General features: G+C 45.9%; 3 protein-coding genes and 4 pseudogenes across 3 annotated transcripts; 3 read left to right on the top strand and 4 right to left on the bottom strand.

Annotated features, from left to right (window-relative positions):
* Positions 1 to 315: 315 nt before the first annotated feature.
* On the top strand, positions 316 to 868 carry LOC123089828 (non-specific lipid-transfer protein 2P-like). The gene has a single exon (XM_044511400.1). It carries the CDS (start codon positions 384 to 386, stop codon positions 666 to 668), a length of 285 nt encoding a protein of 94 aa, XP_044367335.1. The 5' UTR covers positions 316 to 383; the 3' UTR covers positions 669 to 868.
* A 3,178-nt stretch (positions 869 to 4,046) lies between these two features.
* Positions 4,047 to 4,689, top strand: LOC123089827 (non-specific lipid-transfer protein 2G). The gene has a single exon (NM_001426768.1). The coding sequence runs from the start codon at positions 4,122 to 4,124 to the stop codon at positions 4,410 to 4,412; it is 291 nt and encodes a 96-aa protein (NP_001413697.1). The 5' UTR covers positions 4,047 to 4,121; the 3' UTR covers positions 4,413 to 4,689.
* A 2,505-nt stretch (positions 4,690 to 7,194) lies between these two features.
* On the top strand, positions 7,195 to 7,629 carry LOC123089826 (non-specific lipid-transfer protein 2G-like; annotated as a pseudogene).
* Positions 7,630 to 18,847: 11,218 nt separating this feature from the next.
* On the bottom strand, positions 18,848 to 20,402 carry LOC123089825 (NAC domain-containing protein 92-like). Its single transcript, XM_044511398.1, has 2 exons — positions 20,289 to 20,402; positions 18,848 to 19,051 (listed from the first exon to the last, which is right to left on the bottom strand). Exons 1-2 carry the CDS (start codon positions 20,400 to 20,402, stop codon positions 18,848 to 18,850), a joined length of 318 nt encoding a protein of 105 aa, XP_044367333.1.
* Positions 20,403 to 20,987: 585 nt separating this feature from the next.
* On the bottom strand, positions 20,988 to 22,180 carry LOC123090441 (NAC domain-containing protein 100-like; annotated as a pseudogene).
* A 504-nt stretch (positions 22,181 to 22,684) lies between these two features.
* Positions 22,685 to 23,571, bottom strand: LOC123090440 (NAC domain-containing protein 26-like; annotated as a pseudogene).
* Positions 23,572 to 24,077: 506 nt separating this feature from the next.
* LOC123090439 (NAC domain-containing protein 26-like) lies at positions 24,078 to 25,657 on the bottom strand (annotated as a pseudogene).
* Positions 25,658 to 25,756: the final 99 nt, after the last annotated feature.

Here is a 25,756-nt window from a genome sequence, read left to right as displayed (position 1 = left end):
TCAGGTCCAGGTCGTAACAAGAGACGAAAACATCAGGAGACGATCGCGTTTGGACGCTTCGCATCACCTCTGGATGATGCACATGAATGTAGTCGTCTGCTAGCTTTGGCCTACCGCCCACCGATTCCGAGCGAGCGCAACCTCTACCGACGAACCACCCAGATGATCTCTACCCATAAGGCTTGAATGCACTACCTTGGTCGGCGGCGATGGCCGCGTACGCTGGCTACGTGCCGCCGCATGCATGGCGGCACATGCCGAGCCCGGACCGTGCGTGGCCAGCGATAAATACGTGCCCCGGGATCGGAGTCCCTAGAAAGTAGAAGCACCTGCCACTGCGAGAGCGAGCGTGTGGTGTGAGTAGATCGACGACGACGACAGACATGGCGATGAGGAAGGAGGCAGTGCCAGTGGTGGCCGTGATGCTAATGCTGGTGGTGCTGGCCCCAGGCAAGGCGCGGGCGGCGTGCGAGGTGACGCAGCTGGCGGTGTGCGCGTCGGCGATCCTGGGCGGGACGAAGCCCAGCGGCGAGTGCTGCGGCAACCTGCGGGCGCAGCAGGGGTGCTTCTGCCAGTACGTCAAGGACCCCAACTACGGGCACTACGTCAACAGCCCCCACGCCCGCGAGACACTCCAGACCTGCGGCATCGCCCTCCCGCACTGCTAGGCCCCCTATAGCTGGCTGAGTCTACTCTGCTAGGGTAGCTAGGTACCTCCATGAATCTATCTAGCTATCCTAGCTGAGTAAGTGCATGCGGTGCAAGTATGTTGACATGTTGGAATAAAACGATGGTGAGATCTACGGCGCCAGGCTGCTGGCCGCTAAACTTGTGCTGGAGCTTGCACAGGATCCATTGACTTGTGTCACTATCACTGCTATAAATTGTTCACCAATTCAACAATGTAACAAAGCAAAATAAACCACAATTTAACCATCCGGACATGACAAAAGGAAATGCAACGTCCGAGCAATGGCTCGACAACATGATGAATCACTTGCCGGACGCCATCCGTGCCGCCTGCTCTGCGGTGATCCATGCCCCCTACGTTGCCTCGTACTATCTATGCCATGTTGATCTTTTTCTTCCTCCCCTTAAGCCACTTCTTGCCTTCCGCATCCAAGAGGTCTATTTCAATTAACATTATCATAGAACCCTCCGTGTCTAGAGCAAGTTGCAACATCTCCTTCTCAATCTCTGGGGATCTAAAAGTCCGGCACTTCTCGAGCTCCCATTTGACACGCCTCCTTCTCCAAATATAATCTCCCTCTCAATTTGTAACTTGTTGTTCATCTTCTCCCGGTTCCAATCCATCATCTCACATCCAACATGAGCTTGTATCTCTTCCCTTTCTTGTTCTCCCTTGTGGAAAAATGCCCATCTATGTGGTGGACTTTTTTTTACGCTACGGCATCACAGACGATCTCTCACTTGTCTCCTTTTACTTGCCGGTTATTCATTGGCGTGATGGCTCTTTCATTCTCCACTAGAACTTCTTCCTCCTCCTTATACAATCCAATGGACTTCTGGAAGCTTGAGCCATCATTTGTCCTCAACTTCTAGTTGCCTTTCTTGAGGTCTTCCACAACTTGTATCCACTTTGGTTGGCATTCAATTTCATCCGAAATGGCTAAAACCGAATGGTTTGTTCTTGTTTGTTGGTACAAAGTGGCCACCAACACCATCAACCAAAAAAAAAACAAAGTTATCATGATAATCCGACATAAAAAATAGCATTGCAAATTATGACAAAACAAATGAATTCAACTTACGTGAATTTGGACTCAATCCCACTTTGATTCCGGCCACGCATGGAAGCATAGTGGCCAATAAACTTGTTGACGTGCTCTCAGATGGTAGACCTTCTATGCCGGCGAGAGGAGTAGGTGCTCTCAGAGGGGAGTAAGTGTTGTTGTACGCAAGTATGTTGGTGTGTTGGAATAAATCGTGGTGCCTGGCCGCTGGCCGGTAAACTTGTGTTGGAACTTCCATGGGATCCATTGACTTGTTTCACTATCACTACACAGTACTCACAACATCTACAGGCAGATTTGGCAAATTCGCCCCTCCAACCTAAACTTCCATGGACGCGTCCGACTACATCTTCAAGCAGCGACGGACAACCCCTCATATGGCAAAATGAAATTCAATGTCCTAGACATGGCTGGAAAACGTGATAAATCACTCGTCGGACGCCATCCGTGCCGCATGCTCTGTCATCATCCAGTTTTTTATCCGCTCGATTTTCCACTCCCTGCTCTCTTACAGTCCATGAACTTAAAAAAAATATGAAAATAAAAACAAATTATGAACTAGAAAAAAAATATGAATTTGAAAAAGTTCATAGGGTAGACTTTTGACCAGCTGACCATTAACCATTGATTTTTGACCATATATTTTGTTCATAGATTTTTTTCTTGGAAAAAATCATATATTTGAGAAAAAGATCACAAAATTTGACAAAAGTTCGCAAGTTTGAAAAAAGTTTGTAAATTTGAAACAAGTTCGTGATTCCAGTTGGAAAAAGTTCATAGATTCGAATATTGTTCATGAATTTAAGAGAAATTTCACCTATTTGAATATAATTTTCATTAATTTTAAAAAAAGTTCTCAATTTTGAATTTGAAAAAACCTAATGGATTCAAAAAAATGTTCACAAACTTGTAAGAAAATCACGAATTTGAAAAAGTTAATGGATTCAAGGAAAGTTCATGAATTTGAAAAGAAAGCTCATGAATTTGAAAACAATTCACAATTTGGGAAAGTTTATGAATTTTGTATTTTTCAAAAAAATAATAATTTCATTCATCTGAAAAAAATGAACAATTAAAAATGAAAACGGAAAAACTGCAAAACCTAGTCCAGAAAAATAAGGTCCGAAGCTTCCAAAAACCGCGACGCGCGCCTCCCATGAAAGTGCATTATGTGGACCGGCAAAACTGCCCTAGCAAAGAACGACCTGAACCTAAGCGATGTCTCAAATCTCGAAATTCATCGCCGGGCACGCCGCGAGCAATCAAGACGATGCCTTCATGAAGGAAAACAACGCCATGACACACAAGCCTTGCATATTCACCAGAAAAGACTATGATTCAGTGCTTCTTTCCCCTCATATATCCCGCCACTTCTATCCTCAAGACTATTAATTCATCCATTCATCTAGGAGTATCTCTCACGCTCTTTACTTCTGGCTTGCAATAATAATACGACCAAAGAGACTAGCGCACCACAAGACATGCTGATAATCGTACACCCGTCAATTCTACCTGTGTCCAGGTCTTCCGTGCACCGGACACGTAGCCTACCGAATCAGTTGCAACACAGATGGGTATGCTTGCTAGGAAAGACAGGGTCGATTCTGATACATCAACCGTCGACTCCATATCCTTGTACGAGTCCACAATCACTACACAAGATGAACCTGGGTTTGGTGAATGGAAGTTGGCCTTAGGTGTAATAGGACTCCCAGTTACTGCGCACGATCGTATACTGAGGTGCTCCCCGTCGGTTGTTGGAACGACCCGAGCTGGGCCGGGCGTCGATTCCTTTCAAAAAGATGAAGGGGACATCACGTCGGTGATGCAAGAGACTAGCGCGTTTGGACGCTTCGCATCACCTACCTTTGGATGCCTCGCATGAATGAAGTCGTGTCGTCCGCTAGCTTCGGCCTACACCACCCACGGAGCAGAGCCAGCGAGCAACTAACACCGGCCAACTACCCACTGGAGTTGAATGCCGGACGTCCAAAGTGTGCCCGTCAACCATTCTGCTGACCCTAGTCATGGTAGAGTGTTCAACGGATTATTACAGCGGCCGTGGGCGATTCATTAGACGGCTCCCGGCAGGTGGGGTGTTCAATTGCAGTGATGGACGTCGTCGCATGTCGCTCATTGCCCCTCTATCTTTAATCGCTCACCTGCTCCGTCGGCGGCGATGGCCGCGTACGCTCCCTACGTGTCGCCGCATGGCATGCACATGGCCGGCTAGCTCGGGCCACGGCAGTGCGTGGCCAGCTATAAATACCCCAGCCGGGAGCTCCTAGATCCACCTTCACACAACTACCAGTAGACTCCATTCCCATCACACACACGGACACACCTGCAAGAGCGAGAGCGTGAACCATGGCGGGCATGATGAAGAAGCAGGTCGTGACGGCGCTGATGTTGGCGCTGGTGGTGCTGGCGGCGGCGCCGGGCGGGGCGCGCGCGGCGTGCCAGGCGTCGCAGCTGGCGGTGTGCGCGTCGGCGATCCTCTCCGGGGCCAAGCCGAGCGGCGAGTGCTGCGGCAACCTGCGGGCGCAGCAGGGGTGCTTCTGCCAGTACGCCAAGGACCCCACCTACGGGCAGTACATCCGCAGCCCCCACGCGCGCGACACCCTCACCTCCTGCGGCCTCGCCGTCCCGCACTGCTAGGCGCCGGCAGGCCCCTGGCGCATATGGCTAGCTAGCTGCCGCCGTGAGAGTGTCAGACTATAGCTAGCCCTAGCTGAGTGCGTACGTGTTGCGTCCATGAACGCATCTTCCTGCTAAACTACTATGTGGTTCGACTTTGCTGGTACTGGAATGAATAAAATGTTGCGTGATGATCTGCGGCGGCCAGGTTGCTTCCTGGCTGCTGCTGCTGGTAATAATATTTGTGTTGCAACCTTGATGAGATCGCCTGAGTTGTGTGCCCGTCGAGCTCCCTCTGTCCCACAATATAAGACGTTTTTGCAGGGGTATTTTTTTGGGTACCGATGCGATCTTTGCGGCTGCTACGATGAAAGATCTCGGCAAACCGCTGTGTCGCCGGTGGCATAAATTCCGTGTATCTGTGCAGGACCCTCAAGCGCAATAAAATTTCTGCTCTGTTTTTTTAGGAGAATTTCTGCTCTGTTGCTATGTGCTTTGTAAACAATCAAAATCGCGCAAGAAACCTTCAAAAAAAATTTGCAAAACCACCCAAGTTGGAATACTACGAGTTTCTTAATTAGGAACCTTCCAAAAAAACATCTGCAAAACCCAACAAGTTGGAATACTACGAGTTTCTTAATTAGGCAAACTAGTCGCACTGCTCGGCTGCAAAAGTGAGCAAATCAAGGATCATAGGCGTTGTTATGTTTTTGCTAGAGAGTATCACTCTGTTGGCTAGGATAGCACGAAGCTATCTAGCCCGCCCGGATTCAAGTCACGGAGTGACCCGTGGTGCTCAGAGTGTTTTCAATGAAAATATGCCTTCAAGGGCTAATCCTGGATGGTCTTTTTTTTTTTGCCAGAGGTGTCAATGGAATACATAGAAATGCTTGTGGACCTTTACATGCACCATAACTTTTTTCAAGAAACAGTGGAGGGGGGAATGATTGCCTGTATGCTAAATATTCTTTCTCTCTCTCCTGTACACCGTACTTTTATTTAATTTAATTGTAAAAGAATTTACTATTGATCTTTTCTAAATCAAAAGAATGTTTTTGGCATTTTTAGTAACATTTTAATTCATTGTGAGAAGATCTTCGAAACAAGACAAATCATGTATAAAATATTGAACCAGTTTTCATTTTATTGTTGCTATCCCATTTCAAATCAGTTTCAGTAATTTACTCTTTCAATCATATTTGACATCATTTTCATATATTAGAAAAACATATCATACATTAAAACTTATAAGTTTCACACACTGAAATAAACAATTTGAGAAAATATAAATAGGTTTCAAACATAAAAAATCATATATTAAAAGTATAAGTTTACATACTGAAATAAGAAACTTCAGAAAACAAAAATGAATTTCACAAATAAAAACTATGTTTCACATATTGAAAATAACAATTTCACGCACTCGAAGAAGCAGTTTAAAAAATGTGCATTAGTTTCACTCATTGTAAAATTAGGTTTCATATTTTTTTAATTAACCAGTTGAATTTCAAGAAAATTGACAGTAACATATTGAAGCAATAAATTCACACATTAAGACAACCTATCTCACATAATTTACAAAAAAATGTTCCATGCATTATAAATATCAATATCACAGACTAAAGTAAGCAGCTTCCCAAATCCTCGCCAAAAGACGAGTTTCACATTTTTGAAATGCTTGAAAAGGTTTCTTTTAATATGTGAAACTATTTTTGAAATAGAGAAAACATTGTCCTTACAATCTGGCAAGGCCATGCTCAAGACGCAAGTTGGCACTGTATTTTGTATAACTCCACCACACAACTCTCTACGCCCAAATTGGTCAAGACTATGAGCTAAACCATTATCCATTTTTGTTCAAATTTTCCAAAAATTCAAAATCATGAATAATTTTCAAATTCGTATTTTTTTCTCAATTTCGTGAACCTTTTTCAGATTTGCCATTTTTTCTTCCGATTTTTGAATCCTTGGTAGCACCGAGCGGGCAGCCAACGTGGACGAACTACTCGGCTGACCTCTACCGACTGGATTTGAATGCACTAGGTACGTCCATACTACTCCATAAGGGCATCTCCAACAGGTTGTATGTTAGTCTTGTTGGTAAAATGTCCATGTCATCAACCAACAAGCTATCATACAACTACTCCATGGGTTGTATGTAAGCTATCCAATAGATGGTGGGACAATAAATGTGGTTGCTCTCTATTTCACCTTGGAACTTGTGCAAAGGTTGTTGGTTAAGAGCAAGTACAATAGAGCTGAGTCAGCTGGCTATAAGAAATAAACTAGTATATTCTTGCTTAGTTGGAGGAAAGAGAAGAGGAGAGAGAAGATAAGCGGGCTCTTGGTGAAGAGCCAGCTCTAGCACGTGCTCCTAGACACTTTGTGAGAATGAAAGGTGGGCCATATAATAAAAAAGTAATACACTCTTCTAATCAACTATTGTACATATTGGCTATAAGATGGGCTATAGATGACATGGCAATGACTTATAGCCAGCAGTTGGCTATACTATTAACCATGCTCTAATCTACATACAACTTTGCTCTCTCTTCACATTTAATACATGCCACATCATCACTATGTCCTAGGTGGCAAATTTACCAACATCTATCTTACAACTGTTGGAGATGCCCTAAGTGTAGCCATGCATGCATCAACTTTTTTGCTGATCCTAGTCATGGCGAACTACTGCAGTTCACTAACTAGCCGGCTCGCGGCAGGTGGGTTGTTAATTATCTAGGTTGCCAGCCATAAATACCCCGGGAGTCCGTAGATCCATGTCCACACCACCGTTGCACCACTCCATCACACTCAACACCTGACACTGCGAGAGCGAGGAGTAGACCAACGACGACGGGCATGGCGATGAGGAAGGAGGTCCTCCTGGTGGCCATGATGCTGGCACTGGTGGTGGCGGCACCGGGCAGGGCGCGTGCGGCGTGCGAGGTGGGGAAGCTGACGGTGTGCATGCCGGCGATCACCACCGGCGCCAAGCCGAGCGGCGCGTGCTGCGCCAACCTGCGCGCGCAGCAGGCGTGCAGTACGCCAAGGACCCCTCCCTCGGCCGCTACATCAGGAGCCCCCACACCAGCGAGACCCTCGTCACCTGCGGCCTCGCCGTCCCCCACTGCTAGGCACCAGCTCGCCTAGCGCGTATGGCTCAGTTTTTTTTTTCGAAAAGGGGATCCCGGCCTCTGCATCAGCATGATGCATACGGCCATCTTATTAAAATAAAGTATCCATAAAGTCTCGAAGTCTCAATAATAGCAAAATAAAGAAGAAAAAGGCTCACACAGAGCTAGAAGGCTAGATACACAAGCTAGCCAAAAAAGGATAAACCACAACCAGTTGGCTCGGAAATAGACAGGTAAACTAATTGCCTATCCTATTACATGACCGCCATCCAAACCGGCTGAAGATATCCCGAGCTACCGTCTCCCATCGGGTAGCACCAGTAACCAAAAGCTCCCTGGCCTCCGTCGGAGTGAGTAGCGACCAGGAACGGATAAGCGCCGTAGCTCTGAAGATAACCTGCAAAAAATGAATGTTTGTTGTTCTGTTAAAGACCAGATCATTTCTGCAATTCCAAAGCGCCCACACTAAGGCGCACACCCCCATGCGAATATGTTTTGCTAACCCGGGCTCTACCCTGTTTAGCCATGTTCCAAACAACATGTTAACCGAATTTGGCGGAGGAATATTGAAAGCAATATGAACAGTCGTCCAAAGAATTCTAGCTAGTGGGCAATCAAAGAACAAATGTTTAATGGTTTCACCCTGATCACAGAAACTACACCTAGTAGGCCCTATCCAATTGCGCTTTGTTAAATTGTCCTTTGTTAAGATAACTTGTTTGTGCAGAAACCACATAAACACTTTGATCTTCAAAGGAACTTTGACATCCCACACATGCTTGGAGGTAGGAATCGAGCTCGAATTAATGACATCAACATACATTGATTTAACTGTAAATTCACCCGACCTAGTGAGATTCCAGCGCAGTTTATCATGTTGTTGTGAAAGTTGGACCTGCATCAGTCTCCTTACTAGATGTAGCCAATCTTCCCAACGATTGCCCACTAACGACCTTCTAAATTGAATATTAAGGGGTATCGAATGAAAGACCGTTGCAACCAGAGCATCGCGTCTTTGGACTATTCGATACAACGACGGATACTGGATTGCAAGGGGTGCACCTCCGAGCCAAGTATCCTCCCAGAATCTTGTGCTGGCACCATTACCAATGATATGCTTTGTCCTCTGAAACAATGAAAGCTTAACTTTCATAAGCCCTTTCCAAAAGGGTGAATCAGTTGGTCTAACCGTGACCTGAGACAAAGTTTTGGTTTGAAGATACTTATTACGAAGGATTTGAGCCCAAGTGGCGTCAGTTCCTGAAGATAACTTCCACAACCACTTACTAAGAAGGCATCGGTTCTTAACCTCAAGATTTTCGATTCCGAGACCCCCTTGGTCAGCACCATTTGCCAGGTGAAATACACACATAGTAGCAGAAGAAAATTGTAGCTTCAGGTGAAACACTAGCACATAGCAGTAGAAGAAAATGAAGCTTCAGTTTAACAGAATATATGTTTGATAACAGATGTTCAGCATTGTCAGGTGACACACACATAGCAGCAAAATAAAAGGATAGCTCCAGTTTTATGCTAAACCAAATACATAAACCATATAGCTGACATGCCCAGCTAACTAGTATTGAGGAACCGACAAGACATTATGCATCAACGCACGATCGGGCTCGTCACGGCTGAAACCTTGATGTACTAGCACCATCGTTGAAATCCAGTTGACGAGCGGCCGGCGGTGTTGTGCCATCTCCATGAGCTTCAAGCAATAGTCTTGTGAATTCTTCTTGGATAGGCGGACCTAAAAATGATGGATACTCTCCAAATGCCATGAATATTGATGGATTTATAGTACCACCAAAATCAAATTCCGAAGGGCCAGCTGCGGACGGAACAAACACGGACTCCTTTGCTGGATAGTTTGTACCTTTTCCTGCAAATTGTATGCACATATAAGAAAAAGAAATGAAACATTGCTACTTATTCACACAGAACAAGCAAAGATACCTTTTCTTTTGCCTTTCTTTGCTCCCTCCCTCTAGCACATCTTTTGATCTTTTTTGCTTTGAACCTTTTATTCGTTCAGGAGCTCTAAATGGCACCGTTGTTTTTGCAACATATCCAGTCATTTCAGAGTCCTCATCTTCACCCAAGTTTAAATTGCTAAGTAATTCTAGTGCTTCCAAAGCCAACTTATCAATACCATTGTTGAGATGTGTAAGAACCTCCTTTGATATTCAGTTCAGACGAGTGCTAGCGGGCAATCGTTGGGAACAATGGCTCCATCTAGTTAGGAGACTGATGGACATCCAGCTTTCTCAACAACCCGATGAATTGCGCTGGAAGTTGACTAAGTCTGGAGTATTCACGGTTAAATCAATGTATATTGATGTTATTAATTCGAGCTCCATTCCTACGTCCAAACATGTTTGGGATGTCAAAGTTCCTTTGAAAATAAAAGTGTTTATGTGGTTTGTCCATAAACAAGTAATTTTAACTAAGGATAACTTGATGAAGCGTAATTGGACAGGACCTACTAGGTGTAGTTTCTGCGATCGGGATGAGACTATTAAACACCTCTTTTTTGATTGCCCGCTGGCCAAGGTACTATGGCAGACGGTCCACATTGCTTTCAACATCAAACCACCGAATTCTGTTAATGCTTTATTTGGGACATGGCTTAATGGGATTGAGCCTAACTTAGCGAGACATATTCGGGTTGGGGTTTGTGCTTTGCTGTGGACCATCTGGAACTGCAGAAACGATTTGGTCTTTAACAGAATATCATGTATACATTTTTTGCAGGTTTTATTTTGGACTACGGCTCTGATCCGTTCGTGGTCGCTACTCACCCAGACGGAGGCCAGGGAGCATTTGGTTACTTGGTCTATCCGTTGGGAGATGGTAGCTCGGGATATCTTCAACCGGTTTGGATGGCGGTCATGTAATAGGATAGGCATTTAGTATTCCTATCTACTTTGCCCAGCCGGTTGTGGCATCTTGATGTGGCTAGTTGATGTATCTAGCTTCTCCGGGCTCTGTGTGAGCTTGTTCTGCTTCCTTTTCACTTTTGTGGACCTTTGGAACCATGTTGACACTACTTTATTTTGTTAATAAGAGGGCCGTATGCATCGTACTGATGCAGAGGCCGGGGTTTCTCCCTTTTCGAAAAAAAAGAACCTCCTTTGATGTTTTGCACTTCAATGCAAGTGAAATTATCTTTCGAGAAGTATGTGCAAACATGGATTCTAAGCTATCATTGGAATTCAGTTTTGATGTAAAAATTTCTTGTTTTGCATACTTCGTCCATCTGTTTGATATGTACTGACTTGGGTCATATATGAACTGAACTTACCCTCACTGGAGGAGCCATGGGTGGAGAGGGTTCTGGAGGAGACGATGGCATGTATGCTCCTTGGCCATGTGCGGCGATGCCGTCGTCGGGTGCCGTAGCCATCTTGCCGCCCCGTCGCTGACGGGTTGAAAACAGATCTCGTGTCTGTTCGTTTCTTTTGGAAGATGAATCATCAGAAGCTGAGAGGACGGCAGAAACGGATCAGCTAATTCTAACCGGGCTTGGGCTTTTTTTTTCTGGAACTCAAGTTGGGCTGGATGTTTGGGATTGCCAGATGTCCAGCGTTGGGGGTGGTCTCACACGTTTGTGTGCGTACGACCCGGTCGTACCAGATTTTCTTCCCTCGTCACCTGCAGCCTCGCCGTCCCGCACTGCTAGGCTAGGCGCCAGCTCGCCTAGCGCGTATGGCTCAGCTATAGGTAGGCTACCTCTGTCGTCCATGAGAGATGAGAGACTATATATTAATATATAGCTTAGCCTAGCTGAGACCTGAGAGAGTGCACGCACGCATGTTGCTGTTCGATCCATGATGCTGGAATAAAACGTTGGGTGATGATCGGTGCTTGAATAAATTGACTTTTCCTACCTTCTCCTGGGTTTCCTCTCTCTGTCACTTGCTGTAATCTTTTCAACGAAAACCACGTAAAAGAATGGGCGACCGTCCCAAATACGCCCGAAATTACATGCGTGCATGGACGCATGCCGCTGGATGCTGCACATTGCAGCAGAAACACATGACATGCTCTACAAGCTAGTGATTGCTTTGTTGTAGTACTGTTGGTTCCGACGGGATTGAGCACAAGAAGAGCACATCTTTGATTGCTTGTGTGGTGTCACTGCGGCACCTGCGCTCATTAACTCTGCGTGCATTGAATTCATTTATCAACCTTTAGTTCGATGATGTACATTCCAAGTTCAACTCCATACAATCAAGTCCGCACTTTTTGATTTGTTGTCAGAAGGGCAAAAGATTTGACAGATTCATTATTTAAGGAGTTTAACAAAGTCACTAGCCAGAAGGCGAAACAGATGCCTACTCTCCCGACACAATAATATTACTCAAGTGCCGAGCCCCGGCTAACACCCACTTGCACGTTTCATTTCGGATCTTGCGGATGACTCTCAAGATGTTGTTCAAGACTCTCGAGTTGCATTCAAGCCAGAATAAATCATAGTCTATCTCATATTTCCTAACTAATCACGATAATCAACATCCCCCGCAGTCACAGCGGTAGCGACGTAGACGGTGAGATTGGAGAAGAATCCGAAGGTAAGCTGACGGGCATCCTCCCACACTCTTAACGGTCGATACATTGCTAAAGTCGTAGCTGGAGTGAAAAGCGACGATGTTGCTCAAGCAAGGCCGTAGCCCTTTGTGCTGATGTCAAGGTAGCCGAGAGCGTAGAGTGGTGTAGCCATGGTCGCAGTACCCGTGCGAGGGACGCCATCGTCGATGTCGAGTCGGGTGGCCGGTGTCTAGGAAGTCGCCGTGGAGCCGCGGGCACAAAGAGACACCAAGTTAGTCATGGGCGCAGTGGTGTTGAAGTACTGGTAGGCCGAGAAGAAGATGTTATTGACGAGGCATTGATCCGGGTTTGCCAAGCCCAAGGACGCATAGTGGACGAAGGCACGAAGCGGTGTTGCAAGTACCGGGCATGCGTAGATGGACGAAGGCGATGTTGACGATGCGCCGCTCCAGGCTTGCCAGGCCTAGAAACACATTTGGGACGAACGCACGCGTCGGTGTTTCCAGTACCGGACATGCGTAGACGGGGACCTGCACGAGTTGTACGCCATGTAGAAAAAGTCGAAGTGGCCAGCAGATAAGGACTCGACGACGGTTGCGGCACCAATCGACGTGGGGCCGATGTCGCCAATGATGGTCGGAGTAGACAAAGTGGTTGGGGAAGATGACGGCGACGCTAGCGATGAGCTGGTGTTGGTCGAAGTCGAAGGGGTTGGACAGCAGCGACGATGACGGAAGAAGAGCGGCAGCGGTGGCTATGTTAGGAGCGGACGTCTGTGCTAGAAGCAGGTAAGGAATCCAATAGCGTGACAAAGACCGGTGCAGATGGTGGCGTTCCCGCGTCGAAGGAGGCGGCGCGGGGCGTACCACGTGGAAGTCGATGCGCGGGGACGGCGGCTTGTACCACACGCTGCGGCACTGCGACATCGGGCGGGTCGGGGCGAAGGCGGGAAGACATCGGGGCGATGGCGTGGACCGCATGCCGCGGCGCTATAACTCGAAGGGGTGGCGCAGCGGCGGAGTGGGGGATAGTGCATCGACGAAGACGGCTTAGAGCGGTCGTCCTCTAGGTGATGGTGGAATGCGGGCTGCAACACTACGTCTCAAAGGTGTAACGCAGCGGCAGCACACGGGTCGATGCAGCCATAGGGAGAACCATAAGACGACGACACTACGATTCGAAAAGACGATGCAATATTAACACGTTGCTCGATCTGTGGATGGACGCGCATACTTGGTGACGATCTTCGTAGACGAGCCTGGCCTCCACGTCCGACTGTGACCATTCTGTCTCTCTGACACATACGGCGCAGATTTTGGACCGAATCTGCTGCAGTATTTTGAAGTGCTAAACACCTAAAATACCCGAGATGCCTAAGTATACTACACTAATTGTGGTGTAGTATTTCAGTTCTGGGCCGTTGGATCACAGAAATAAACGATCCAAAGTGTTCTCACGTACCCTAAGCTGATCCTTTTTTTCGATACCCTGCATCAACATGGTTCCCAGCATAATCTTATTTATAGTTCACTCAAAGAATCTGCCTAACCATCCGACTATCACGTGCGTAGCATCCGATTCGTTGCCTTCCTTTATCATTGGGCTGAAAAGTTGGTACGGCAGACACATATACTACGCTTTTTTTTGTGCAAACAGACAGCTATATGCATTGTGAAACGGAGGGAGTACTACTTACTAACTAGTCTAGAGAAACATGTCCAAGCTGGAAAATATCTTGGACAAATTAACCTGCGTCTTAAAGAAAACACTTGACAAACATGCTACTTTGCCAAGTGTTTTCTCTACCGCTCGTCTTGGAGAAGTGTTTGCTGAATATAATGTTGCTGAAAACGCAAACGCAATTGGCAAGAGACCCATGAATCTTCAATTTTAAAGGGAAAAGTTGAAGATTCTATACCAACACGAAGAAGCAAGGGATGCGTATGAGTAGAATCCTTGAAAGGACGTGATCACGAACACGTTAGCATCAGGAGCACTCAAGGAACACAGTTTTTTTATTCCTTCATATACCTAGGTCGGCCGGAGAGGATAGATACTAGAGACGAAGGCTCTCTCGCTGAACATTTGTACATGCTTAATAAGCTAATAAGAGAGGAAGAGATAGAGAGGAGATGATGGGTTTCTCCGGTGCTCTGCAATGGTGGGATGGATGGCACCTGCGCGTTCTGACGCTGGGCAGCCTCTTCATCCAGTACTTCCTCTTCTTCTCCGGCATGGTGCGCAGGCGTGCTCTTCCAGCTTGGCTCAGGCTCTTCATCTGGCTTGCCTACCTCGGTGGGGATGCTCTGGCGATATACGCGCTCGCCGCCCTCTTCAACCGCCCCCGGCAGCCACCCGGCGATGGGAGCGGGAGCGGCCTGGAGGTCGTATGGGCGCCTGTCCTCCTCATCCACCTCGGCGGCCAGCACACCATGACTGCCTACAGCATCCAAGACAACGAGCTGTGGGTGCGGCATGCGATAACCGTGGCATCCCAGATCACCGTCGCCCTCTACGTCTTCTGCAAGTCGTGGTCCGGCGACAAGAAGTTGCTGCAGGCCGCAATCTTGATGTTTGTCGTTGGGATCATCAGATCCTGCCAGAAGCCATGGGCTCTCCAGGGCTCCAGTATCAGTGCCATGGTTGCCTATTTGTCTCCATCCGCGCTAAGGAAACAAGGTATGGTTGCACGTTTTTGGCAGGTCTGCACTTCCGGATACAGCTATGGATCTAAGTCAAGTGGATTACCAGAAGCAGCAGCCGAAGAGAAGGACATTTATCTTCAAGAATTTTCACAAGAAGCAAGAAAGTGCGTATTAGAGTCAGAGTTAGCCCATGATCAAGACGCAACGGTAAAACTAGCTCAACACTGTTTGGTGGACAAGTATGTCTACAGGCTACTTGCAGACATACCAGTTCCATACTCTAGTCGGATTAAAATCTTACGGGAATTCATTGCCCTTGATTTCCGACATGCACATCACATATTGGACATGATGCTCCTTTCCTCCTTTGAGCACTTCTACATGATGCTCCCATTCCTAGCCTTAGCTTCCGTCATCCTCTTCTCCATAGGCCACAAACACTACCATGACTACAATGCAACAGATGTCAAGGTAACTTACATCTTGTTCTCTTGTACGACGTTGCTAGAATTCATAATTCTCTTGCTCGATCCTTTCATCAGATTCACCGAATCTGTCAAGGTTTCCCAGCATAGCCTCATATCGTGTGGTTATCGCGCCAAGCGGCCAACTGTTTTGATGAAGCTTGCCACACTTGTCTCCTGCAAGGACTATGTTAACATGCATTGTTATATAGAACAAGCACCACCAGGATGCTCTGCCCTAATTTTACAGCTTGTCCATGGATATGTGAGGGATGGGTGGAAAGAGTACATCCACAATGCTGCTAGTTTCAGGAACTTCAATGGCCGCAAGGGCCACTGGACTCTGAGGAAGAGGAGCCTTCCTCACCTCAGGTGGAGCTTGAATATGGCGTTCGATAGAAGCGTCCTGCTCTGGCACATCACCACGGACCTCCTCTGTTATGATTACACCACCGCCGGTAACATTCCTAAGTGCGCCACTGGGGGTGCGGTGATATCACGCTACATGGCTTACCTGCTCTGCATCCATCCTGAGATGTTGATGCCCGGGACCAGGGACAGTATCTTCACCGTTGCCTGCCATAATGTCGAGCAGATACTGGGCGACAAGTCACCCTTGGGAAATCTTGTCCACAATGCAGTAAGACTTCAGAAAGAGTTGTTGGAGCTGCAGGACGAAGGGGAGAGGTGGGAGGTCGTCCAGGGGGTATGGGTCGAGATGCTATGCTACTCTGCCAGTAAGTGCAGGGGATACTTGCACGCCCAAAAAATGAGCGATAGTGTGGAACTCTTGTCCCGTGTCTGGCTACTCTTGTCAAACATGGGGATGGAGACATTCGCAGACAGGTTTCAGAAGCCGTGGCATGTCAATATCAGAAAAGAAGCACCTGATGATTATAAAGAAGAAGAAGGCCATGAAGTTAGTGCCGACAGAGATGCCGACAACGAGATTAACATATCTGTTGTCTAAATTATCTTTCCAATATTCACTTTGTTTTTGATAATTAATGTTAGTTCTTCCTAGTCGTAATGCCTTATGTGCCACTTTGTTTTCCATGTATATGGTCAATCGACCACTTTGTTGGTGTATTATGAATAACACAGCTAATCTCTTGGGTTTACCCAACATCTAACGAATAGTTGTTTTCGGCAAAGGGTGAATTTTACTAATTCAAAATGAAGCATCAAGTGGATAAAAACATAACAAAAATATACCCGGCCTATGCATAATTAAGATGCACACAACCAACACCAAACACAAACAAAAAGAACACGCTGGCAAATAGCAAAGTCATATAAGACCATAGCTATTCCTAAGCGAGGAAAAGTATCCCGAAGGGATCTAATCCGCAATTAAGAAACTACTACAAAGATCATATTCACACCAATCATCTCATGACACCACAAGGACAATGAAGTTCTTTAACAGCAACACCTTCAGGAAGGGAGTCAAGCTCAAGTGTCGCCGTCACTGTATCCAACCAACAAAGGTTAGATTCTAGGTTTTCACCCTGATGAACTAGTCCGAGCATATCAGAGCAATCTCTTCAACAAGGTAACGATACAAAAACATGATCATTGCCGGCTATAACCAACTCGGATCAGGCCTAGGTTTTCACATTGGAGCTCGTCGAAGTCAATCATGTGTTGCCGCTACCACCTTTCCACTATCCCAGTAGCTACATGCAGCAAAGCTTGTAAACCGACCGTCGTCGCTGCACAGTCATATCCTTTGCATCAAGTCGTCGTCCATAGATTGCCTCTCACCGCCAAAGGCAACCACTGGATCTAAGGAGGGGATCCCTCACGCAGATCTTCTCATGGTCACCGAAATCAGCAGTGATGTCCCTGCTGCCGCATTGGTCATCCATGCCATCACAGCCATCAGAGATGAAGAAGCCGAATCCGAAAAAATCCGGTCCTAGCCGGCATCTACGAGGACACGACTACCCAGAACAACCATGGAGCCTCCCAGCTACAGCACACCATTGTACAGCCGGCGGCAGCCGAAGCCGCTGGCAAACATTGTCGTGTCGATCCCTATATGACAAGGCACTACCCAACCACGCCGAAGGCAGGGACCATGTCCACGTGGATGGACGTTGACATCGGAATAGGCCTAGCCCCGGAAGAGCCGCGGGAAGGAGGCCCAGCCAGGACAGCGGCGGCGGCGTGAGCCTTGCACGGATATTGAGATCCAATCGAGAGAGGAATGTGGAGGAGCAGATGGGCGTGCTGGAGAGTGCTTGTTGTCGCCGACCATTGCGAGGGGCTTTGCTCCGGCGTCCCTGGCTAGCGGCGGCGAGAGCAAGAGGAGCTGGAGGAAGGCTAGAATGGTGTTGGCAGCTCTGCCGCCCAAGTCGGTCGTAGGACAACGCGGCGGCTTTTCGCGTCTGGATGGTAGTTGATCTGAATTGCGTGTGTGTTCGTAGGGATGAGCGTATGCTCTTATATATGCACGCCTATGTATGTACTGTGTTCAGTAAAAAAAAACTACATTTGGTCTGATTTTTTTTTAAAAAGATGAGCTTTATTACTCTTGTCTTCTACGCCAATAGCTCAAAGGTTCCATAAAGAGTCGACTTGTTGATGCCATTTTACCATTTCATTGTAATAAATTTGGTTGCGCGCACTGTGCATCTTATGATAAAGAGGTTTGTCCTTTTATTATGTAAAAACTATGACAAGTGTTTAATTGAACTTATGTGATACAGGTCAAAGTGTATGTGTAGAAAATTAAATGCACATGCAAGAGCACTCGACGTGATACCAGTTGTGATCCATATTACATAATTCGAAATGGGATTGCTAAATGTCAGTTCACTAAGACTTAACCAAGTCTCGGTCGATGCTATATTCATGGGATTTTATGTCAAGATCCGTGCAAAATTATCTTTTTAGTTTTTCTTCTTCTTTCTTACATGTTATGTTACTTGACTTAGACTTGATTAAGTCTCAGTCAACTGAGATCTAGCCACACCCAATTTAAAAAGATCGGCTCGATGACATGTACAAAATATATGATCGCTAGGAAAACTTCATTAAGATTTATACACAAAGCATGGTTATATAAAGCTAAAACCAATCTCATTTTTTCGTGAAAAAAGCTACAACTCAGCTGACGGTGTCTTGGACTAGGGGCTAGTTACCTATACGCCCCACAGTTCAAGGGCTGAGCTTACGGCCCGCCGATATCCACAAGGAAAGACTCCAGAAGCTACGAACCCTAGCGTGACCAAGACAAACACCGCCGAAGACTAGGTGTATACTTCAAGGACTACTCAAACAACTGGTGTGTTTATTCCTGGATTGGCCACGACCATCTATAACCCTAGGTACCAACGGTGGCTATATAAGCCAAGGGGTTTTGTCCATAGAGGCACTATTGCTTGCCTTAGGGTTTAAAACACAACGTACGATCTTGAGATAGATCATCTTGTACTCGATACTCTAGCATATCAATACAATCAAAGAAGGACGTAGGATTTTACCTCTTCGAGAGGGCTCGAACGTGGGTAAACATCATCTCCATTCTTCATGCCGATGAGACTTTAGGTCAGCGGTAGAATGATCTCCTTGTCCTTTCCGGTAGCCTTCCAATAGCCAGAGTTCATGGCCCGGTTAGTCTGTATCCTGGTGGGGTACTTGAGGTCTTTCTAGGAGAAGAAGTATCGATCCTTCTCCCCCATGTTTACCTCATTTGGGAGATTCCATAGCTCGTACTTTTTCATATCCTCCTCCCTTACCATCGTCGTGTCGAAGGCTTTCTTCAGAACCTTGGGGACCAAGTAGAAGATGATGATCTCCATGTTCGTCGGGTGAAACCCGAACCCTGGTGGCAGATTCAGTTGTTGTTTTTTCTGCTGAACTTGAAGGTGGCTTGCCATGGCGAAGCCTCTTTGGGAAATGTGTGCTAGGGTGGAACAAATGTTAGGGCAACAATAGAGATGTGTCTATCTATGGAAAGAATTCAATGATATATAGAGATATAGGAGGGAGATGCTTAAATAGGACCGAATGCATGTACTCGCAAGATACAATCTAGAGAAGCTTTGACGTTGTCCGGGCTTTGTTTAATTTGAATTTATTGGCAGTGGATGGATGTATGCGTGTTAGCTAGATACATAGACATGCCTCCCTATCCTTTACAACTGTATGTTGCTCTTGCTGTGAGGGCCATGTCCAGGTGGTGAAAAATGACACGTGTTTAAAAATGTAAATGCCATTTTAAAAAGTGTTTATATAGTTTAAGAAAGTTTCACCCAAATAAAAAATGTTTCATAATTGAAAAAATGTATGTTACATTTAAAAAAACATTCACTAGTCCAAAAATGTTTTTTGGGACATTTAAAAAAATGGATGCAATGTGCAACAAAATGTTTGTCTAATGTGAAAATTTGTACACAGAAGATGGGAGCATTACACTACCTATCATGAATGATCCGGCCCTGATGGCAAGCATCTGGTACATAGAAGTTGTAGGCAGCAGCGGCGGTGGCGCCAGTGACAACAACACGTCGTAATCCATGAGAGGAGCCAATGTAATGGATTCGAGGAAGCCCCGATGCTGTTCTGCCCCAATGGACGTAAGACTGGGCGGGGCTTATGACGGCATCACCACCTTCTTCAGTCAGGTGCTCTTATGGAAAATTCTGTAGACAACATACTCCTCCTACCAATATGCATAAATCTAATCAATTAAAATCAATAATTGTCACTAGCTAGATATGTATGTACAAGAGAATTCATCAGTCCTGAGTACTACTAGTCAAGGACTAAAATTACCTTGGAAGACACATTATTGGTGGCGGCTTCGACGATGTTGGTGGGCAAGTTGGGTGTCGGCTGCATGTCGATCTCGATTCTGTACTCATGCATCATCCATTTTGTCTTCCTCCCCCGAGGAGCCCTGCCCTTGTAGAAGATCAGTGTCTTCTTCATGCCAAAGAGACTTTAGGTCAGTGGTAGAATCATCTCCTTGTCCTTTCCAGTAGCCTTCCAATAGCCAGCATTCATGACCCGGTTTGTCCGTATCCCGGTGGGGTACTTGAGGTCTTTCTAGGAGAAGAAGTATCGCTCCTTCTCCCCCATGTTTACCTCATTTGGGAGATTCCATAGCTCGTATTTTTTCATATCCACCTCCCTTACCATCGTCGTGTCGAAGGCTTTCTTCAGAACCTTGGGGACCAGGTAGAAGATGATGATCTCCATATTCGTCGGGTGAAACCCGAACCCTGGTGGAAGATTCAGTTGTTGTTTTTTCTGCTGAACTTGAAGGTGGCTTGCCATGGCGAAGGCTCTTTGGGAAATGTGTGCTACGGTGGAACAAATGTTGGGGGGCAACGATAGAGATGTGTTTATCTATGGAAGGAATTCAATGATATCTAGAGATATTGGAGGGAGATGCTTAAATAGGACTGAATGCATGTACTGGCAAGATACATTCCAGAGAAGCTTTGTCGTTGTCCGGGCTTTGTTTAATTTGAATTTATTGGCAGTGGATGGATGTATGCCTGCTATCTAGATAGATAGACATGCCTCCCTATCCTTTACAATTGTATGATGCTTGCCTTGCTGTGGGGGCCATGTCCAGGTAGTGAAAAATGTCACGTGTAAAAAAAATGTAAGTGTCATTTTAAAAAGTGTTTATAAAGTTTAAGAAAGGTTCACCCAATTTAAAAAATGATTCATAATTGAAAAAAATGTATGTTACATTTTAAAAAATGTTCACTAGTCCAAAAAAAATTTGTGACATTTAAAAAAAAAATTGGATGGAATGTGAAACAAAATGTTTGGCTAATGTGAAAATATGTACACAGAAGTTGGGACTATCACACTACCCATCATGGATGATCCGGCCCCGATGGCAAGCATCTGGTACACAGAAGTTGTAGGCAGCAGCGACAGGGTGATAGTGCAACACGCCGTAGTCCATGAGAGGAGCCAATGTACTGGATTGGAGGAAGCCCCGATGCTGCTCTGCCCGAATGGACATAAGACTGGGCGGGGCATATGACGGCATCACCACCTTCTTCGGTCATGTGCTCTTATGGAAAATTCTGCAGACAACATACTCCTCCTACCAATATACTCCCTCCGTCCGGGTTTATTAGGCCTAAAGACAACTTCTCTTAGACCAAGACACATAGTAACTTGCTCACATTAATTCTTCCATTCCACTCCCAATGCACTCTCTCACATGCATGCAGCCAATGAAAAAGCACGCCTGAAGTGTATTAATTTTCCAACCATGACACCAACAACAATGGCTTTCAATGCAACCAATGAAATGGTTGCATGCATGCACCTTTTGAAAGCGGGGCCTTATAAAAGGGGACATGCCTGTGATGCTGAAAGGCCTAATAAACCCGGACGGAGGGAGTACATAAACTAAATTAGTTAAAATCAATAATTGTCACTAGCTAGATATGTATGTACAAGAGAATTCATCAGTCATGAGTACTACTAGTCAAGGACTTAAATTACCTTGGAAGACACATTATTGGTGGCGGCTTCGACGATGTTGGTGGGCAAGTTGGGTGTCGGTTGCTTGTCGATCTCGATTCTGTACTCATGCATCATCCAGTTTGTCTTCCTCCCCCTAGGTGCCCTACCCTCGTAGAAGATAGTAACTTCTTCATGCCGATGAGTGTTTAGGTCGGCGGTAGAATGATCTCCTTGTCCTTTCCGGTTGCCTTCGAATAGCCACCGTTCTTGGTCCAGTTAGTCCGTATCTCGGTGGGGTACTTGAGGTCTTTCTAGGAGAAGAAGTATCGCGCCTTCTCCCCCATGTTTACCTCATTTGGGAGATTCCATAGCTCATACTTTTTCATATCCACCTCCCTTGCCATCATCGTGTCGAAGGCTTTCTTCAGAACCTTGGGGACCAGGTAGAAGATGATGATCTCCATGTTTGTCGGGTGAAACCCGAACCCTGGTGGCAGATTCAGTTGTTGTTTTTTCTGCTGAACTTGAAGGTGGCTTGCCATGGCGAAGGCTCTTTGGGAAATGTGTGCTAGGGTGGAACAAATGTTGGGGGGGCAACGATAGACATGTGTCTATCTATGGAAGGAATTCAATGATATCTAGAGATATAGGAGGGAGATGCCTAAATAGGACCGAATGCATGTACTGGCAAGACACATTACAGAGAAGCTTTGACGTTGTCCGGGCTTTGTTTAATTTGAATTTATTGGCAGTGGATGGATGTATGCGTGCTAGCTAGACAGATAGACATGCCTCCCTATCCTTTACAACTGTATGATGCTTGCCTTGTTGTGGGGGCCATGTCCAGGTGGTGAAAAATGTCACGTTAAAAAAATGTAAGTGCCATTTTAAAAAGTGTTTATACAGTTTAAGAAAGGTTCACCCAATTTAAAAAATGTTTCATAATGGAAAAAATGTATGTTACATTTTAAAAATTGTTCACCAGTCCAAAAATGTGTTTGTGACATTTTAAAAAAATTGGATGCAATGTGAAACAAAATGTTTGCCTAATGTGAAAATATGTACACAGAAGTTGGGAGCATCACACTACCCATCATGGATGATCTGGCCCCGATGGCAAGCATCTGGTACACAAACGTTGTAGGCAGCAGCGACCGCGCGATAGTGACAACAACACGTTGTAGTCCATGAGAGGAGCCAATGTACTGGATTCGAGAAAGCCCCGATGTTGCTCTGCCCCAATTGACATAAGACTGGGCGGGGCATATGACGGCATTACCACCTTCTTCAGTCATGTGCTCTTATGGAAAATTCTGCAGACAACATAGTCCTCCTACCAATATACATAAACTAAATTAGTTAAAATCAATAATTGTCACTAGCTAGATATGTATGTACAAGAGAATTCATCAGTCATGAGTACTACTAGTCAAGGACTAAGATTACCTTGGAAGACACATTATTGGTGGCGGCTTCGACGATGTTGGTGGGCAAGTTGGGTGTCGGCTGCTTGTCAATCTCGATTCTGTACTCATGCATCATCCAGTTTGTCTTCCTCCCCCTAGGGGCCTTGCCCTTGTAGAAGATCAATGACTTCTTCATGCCGATGAGACTTTAGGTCGGCGGTAGAATGATCTCCTTGTCCTTTCCGGTAGCCTTCCAATAGCCACCATTCATGGCCCGGTTAGTCCGTATCCCGGTGGGTACTTCAGGTCTTTCTAGGAGAAGAAGTATCGCTCCTTCTAGGAGAAGATTCCATAGCTTGTATTTTTTTCATATCCACCTCCCTTACCATCGTCGTGTCGAAGGCTTTGTTCTGAACCTTGGGGACCAGGTAGAAGATGATGATCTCCATGTTCGTCGGGTGAAACCCGAACCCTGGTGGCAGATTCAGTTGTTGTTTTTTCTGCTGAACTTGAAGGTGGCTTGCCATGGCGAAGGATCTTTGGAAAATTTGTGTTGGGGTGGAACAATTGTTGGAGGCAATGATACAGATGTGTCTATCTATGGAAGGAATTCAATGATATATACAGATATAGGACGGACATGCTTAAATAGGACCGAATGCATGTACTGGCAAGATACTTTCCAGATAAGCTTTGACATTGTCCGGGCTTCGTTTAATTTGTTTTTATTGGCACTGGATGGATGAATGTGTGCTAGCTAGAAGATAGACATGCTTCCCTATTCTTTCCAACTGTATGCTGCTTGTCTTGCTGTGGGAGCCATGTCCAGGTGGTGAAAAATGTCACGTGTTTAAAAAAAATGTAAGTGCCATTTTAAAAAGTGTTTATACAGTTTAAGAAAGGTTCACCCAATTTAAAAAAATGTTTCATAATTCAAAAATTGTATGTTACATTTCAAAAATGTTCACTAGTCCAAAACTGTTTTTGTGACATTTAAAAAAAAATTGGATGCAATGTGAAACAAAATGTTTGCCTAATGTGAAAATATGTACACAGAAGTTGGGAGCAGCACACTACCCATCATGGATGATCCGGCCCCGATGGCAAGCATCTGGTACACAGAAGTTGTAGACAGTAGCGACGGGGCGATAGTGACAACAACACGTCGTAGTCCATGAGAGGAGCGGTTGCCGCGGTCTCTAATCCGTCGAAGATCAAGTCTCCGCGGATGTCCGCGACATAGTTCAAGCTTCCAAATCTGATCTGATGGCCAGGGGTGTAGCTTTCAATCTGCTCCAGACGGCCAAGCGAGTTGGCCCGCAGTGCGAAGCCGCCGAACACGAAGATCTGTCCGGGGAGGAATACTTCCCCTTGGTCAGCATCGTTGTAGATGATCGAAGGAGCCATCAAACCTCTTAACGACGGCACAGTGGAACTCTCAATGAAAGCACCAATGTCGGTGTCAGAACCGGAGGATCTCGGGTAGGGGGTCCCGAACTGTGTGTCTAGGATTGATGGTAATAGGAGACGGGGGACACAATGTTTACCCAGGTTCGGGCCCTCTCTATGGAGGTAATACCCTACTTCCTACTTGATTGATCTTGATGAATATGAGTGTTACAAGAGTTGATCTGCCACGAGATCGTAATGGCTAAAACCCTAGAAGTCTAGCCTGTATGACTATGATTGTATATCTGCTGATCCGGACTAAGCCCTCCGGTTTATATAGACACCGGAGGGATCTAGGGTTACATAGTCGGCTACAGAGAAGGAAATCTTCATATCTGGTCGTCAAGCTTGCCTTCCACGCCAAGGAGAGTAACATCCGGACACGGGTAGAGTCTTCGGTCTTTGTATATTTGTGACCCGTCAGTCCGGCCCATGTACAACAGGTCGGACGCCCGAGGACCCCTTAGTCCAGGACTCCCTCAACGGCATCACCACCTTCTTCAGTCATGTGCTCTTATGGAAAATTCTGCACACAACATACTCCTCCTACCAATATACATAAACTAAATTAGTTAAAATCAATAATTGTCACTAGGTAGATATGTATGTACAAGAGAATTCATCAGTCATGAGTACTACTAGTCAAGGACTAAAATTACCTTGGAAGACACATTATTGGTGGCGGCTTCGACGATGTTGGTGGGCAAGTTGGGTGTCGGCTGGTTGTCGATCTCGATTCTGTACTCATGCATCATCCAGTTTGTCTTCCTCCGCCTAGGGGCCCAGCCCTTGTAGAAGATCAGTGTCTTCTTCATGCCGATGAGACTTTAGGTCGGCGGTAGAATGATCTCCTTGTCCTTTCCGGTAGCCTTACAAGAGCCAGCGTTCTTGGCCCTGTTAGTCTGTATCCTGGTGGGGTACTTGAGGTCTTTCTAGGAGAAGAAATATCGCTCCTTCTCCCCCATGTTTACCTCATTTGGGAGATTCCATAGCTCGTATTTTTTCATATCCACCTCCCTTACCATCGTCGTGTCAAAGGCTTTCTTCAGAACCTTGGGGACCAGGTAGAAGATGATGATCTCCATGTTCGTCGGATGAGACCAGAACCCTGGTGGAAGATTCAGTTGTTTTTTTTTTCTGCTGAACTTGAAGGTGGCTTGCCATGGCGAAGGCTCTTTGGAAAATGTGTGCTAGGGTGGAACAAATGTTGGGGGCAATGATACAGAAGTTTCTATCTATGGAAGGAATTCAATGATATATACA

The sequence above is a fragment of the Triticum aestivum genome, chromosome 4B (genome assembly GCF_018294505.1).
Source record: "Triticum aestivum cultivar Chinese Spring chromosome 4B, IWGSC CS RefSeq v2.1, whole genome shotgun sequence".
In the NCBI taxonomy this organism is placed as follows: domain Eukaryota; kingdom Viridiplantae; phylum Streptophyta; class Magnoliopsida; order Poales; family Poaceae; genus Triticum; species Triticum aestivum.
This window is presented reverse-complemented; position numbering and strand designations above follow the sequence as displayed.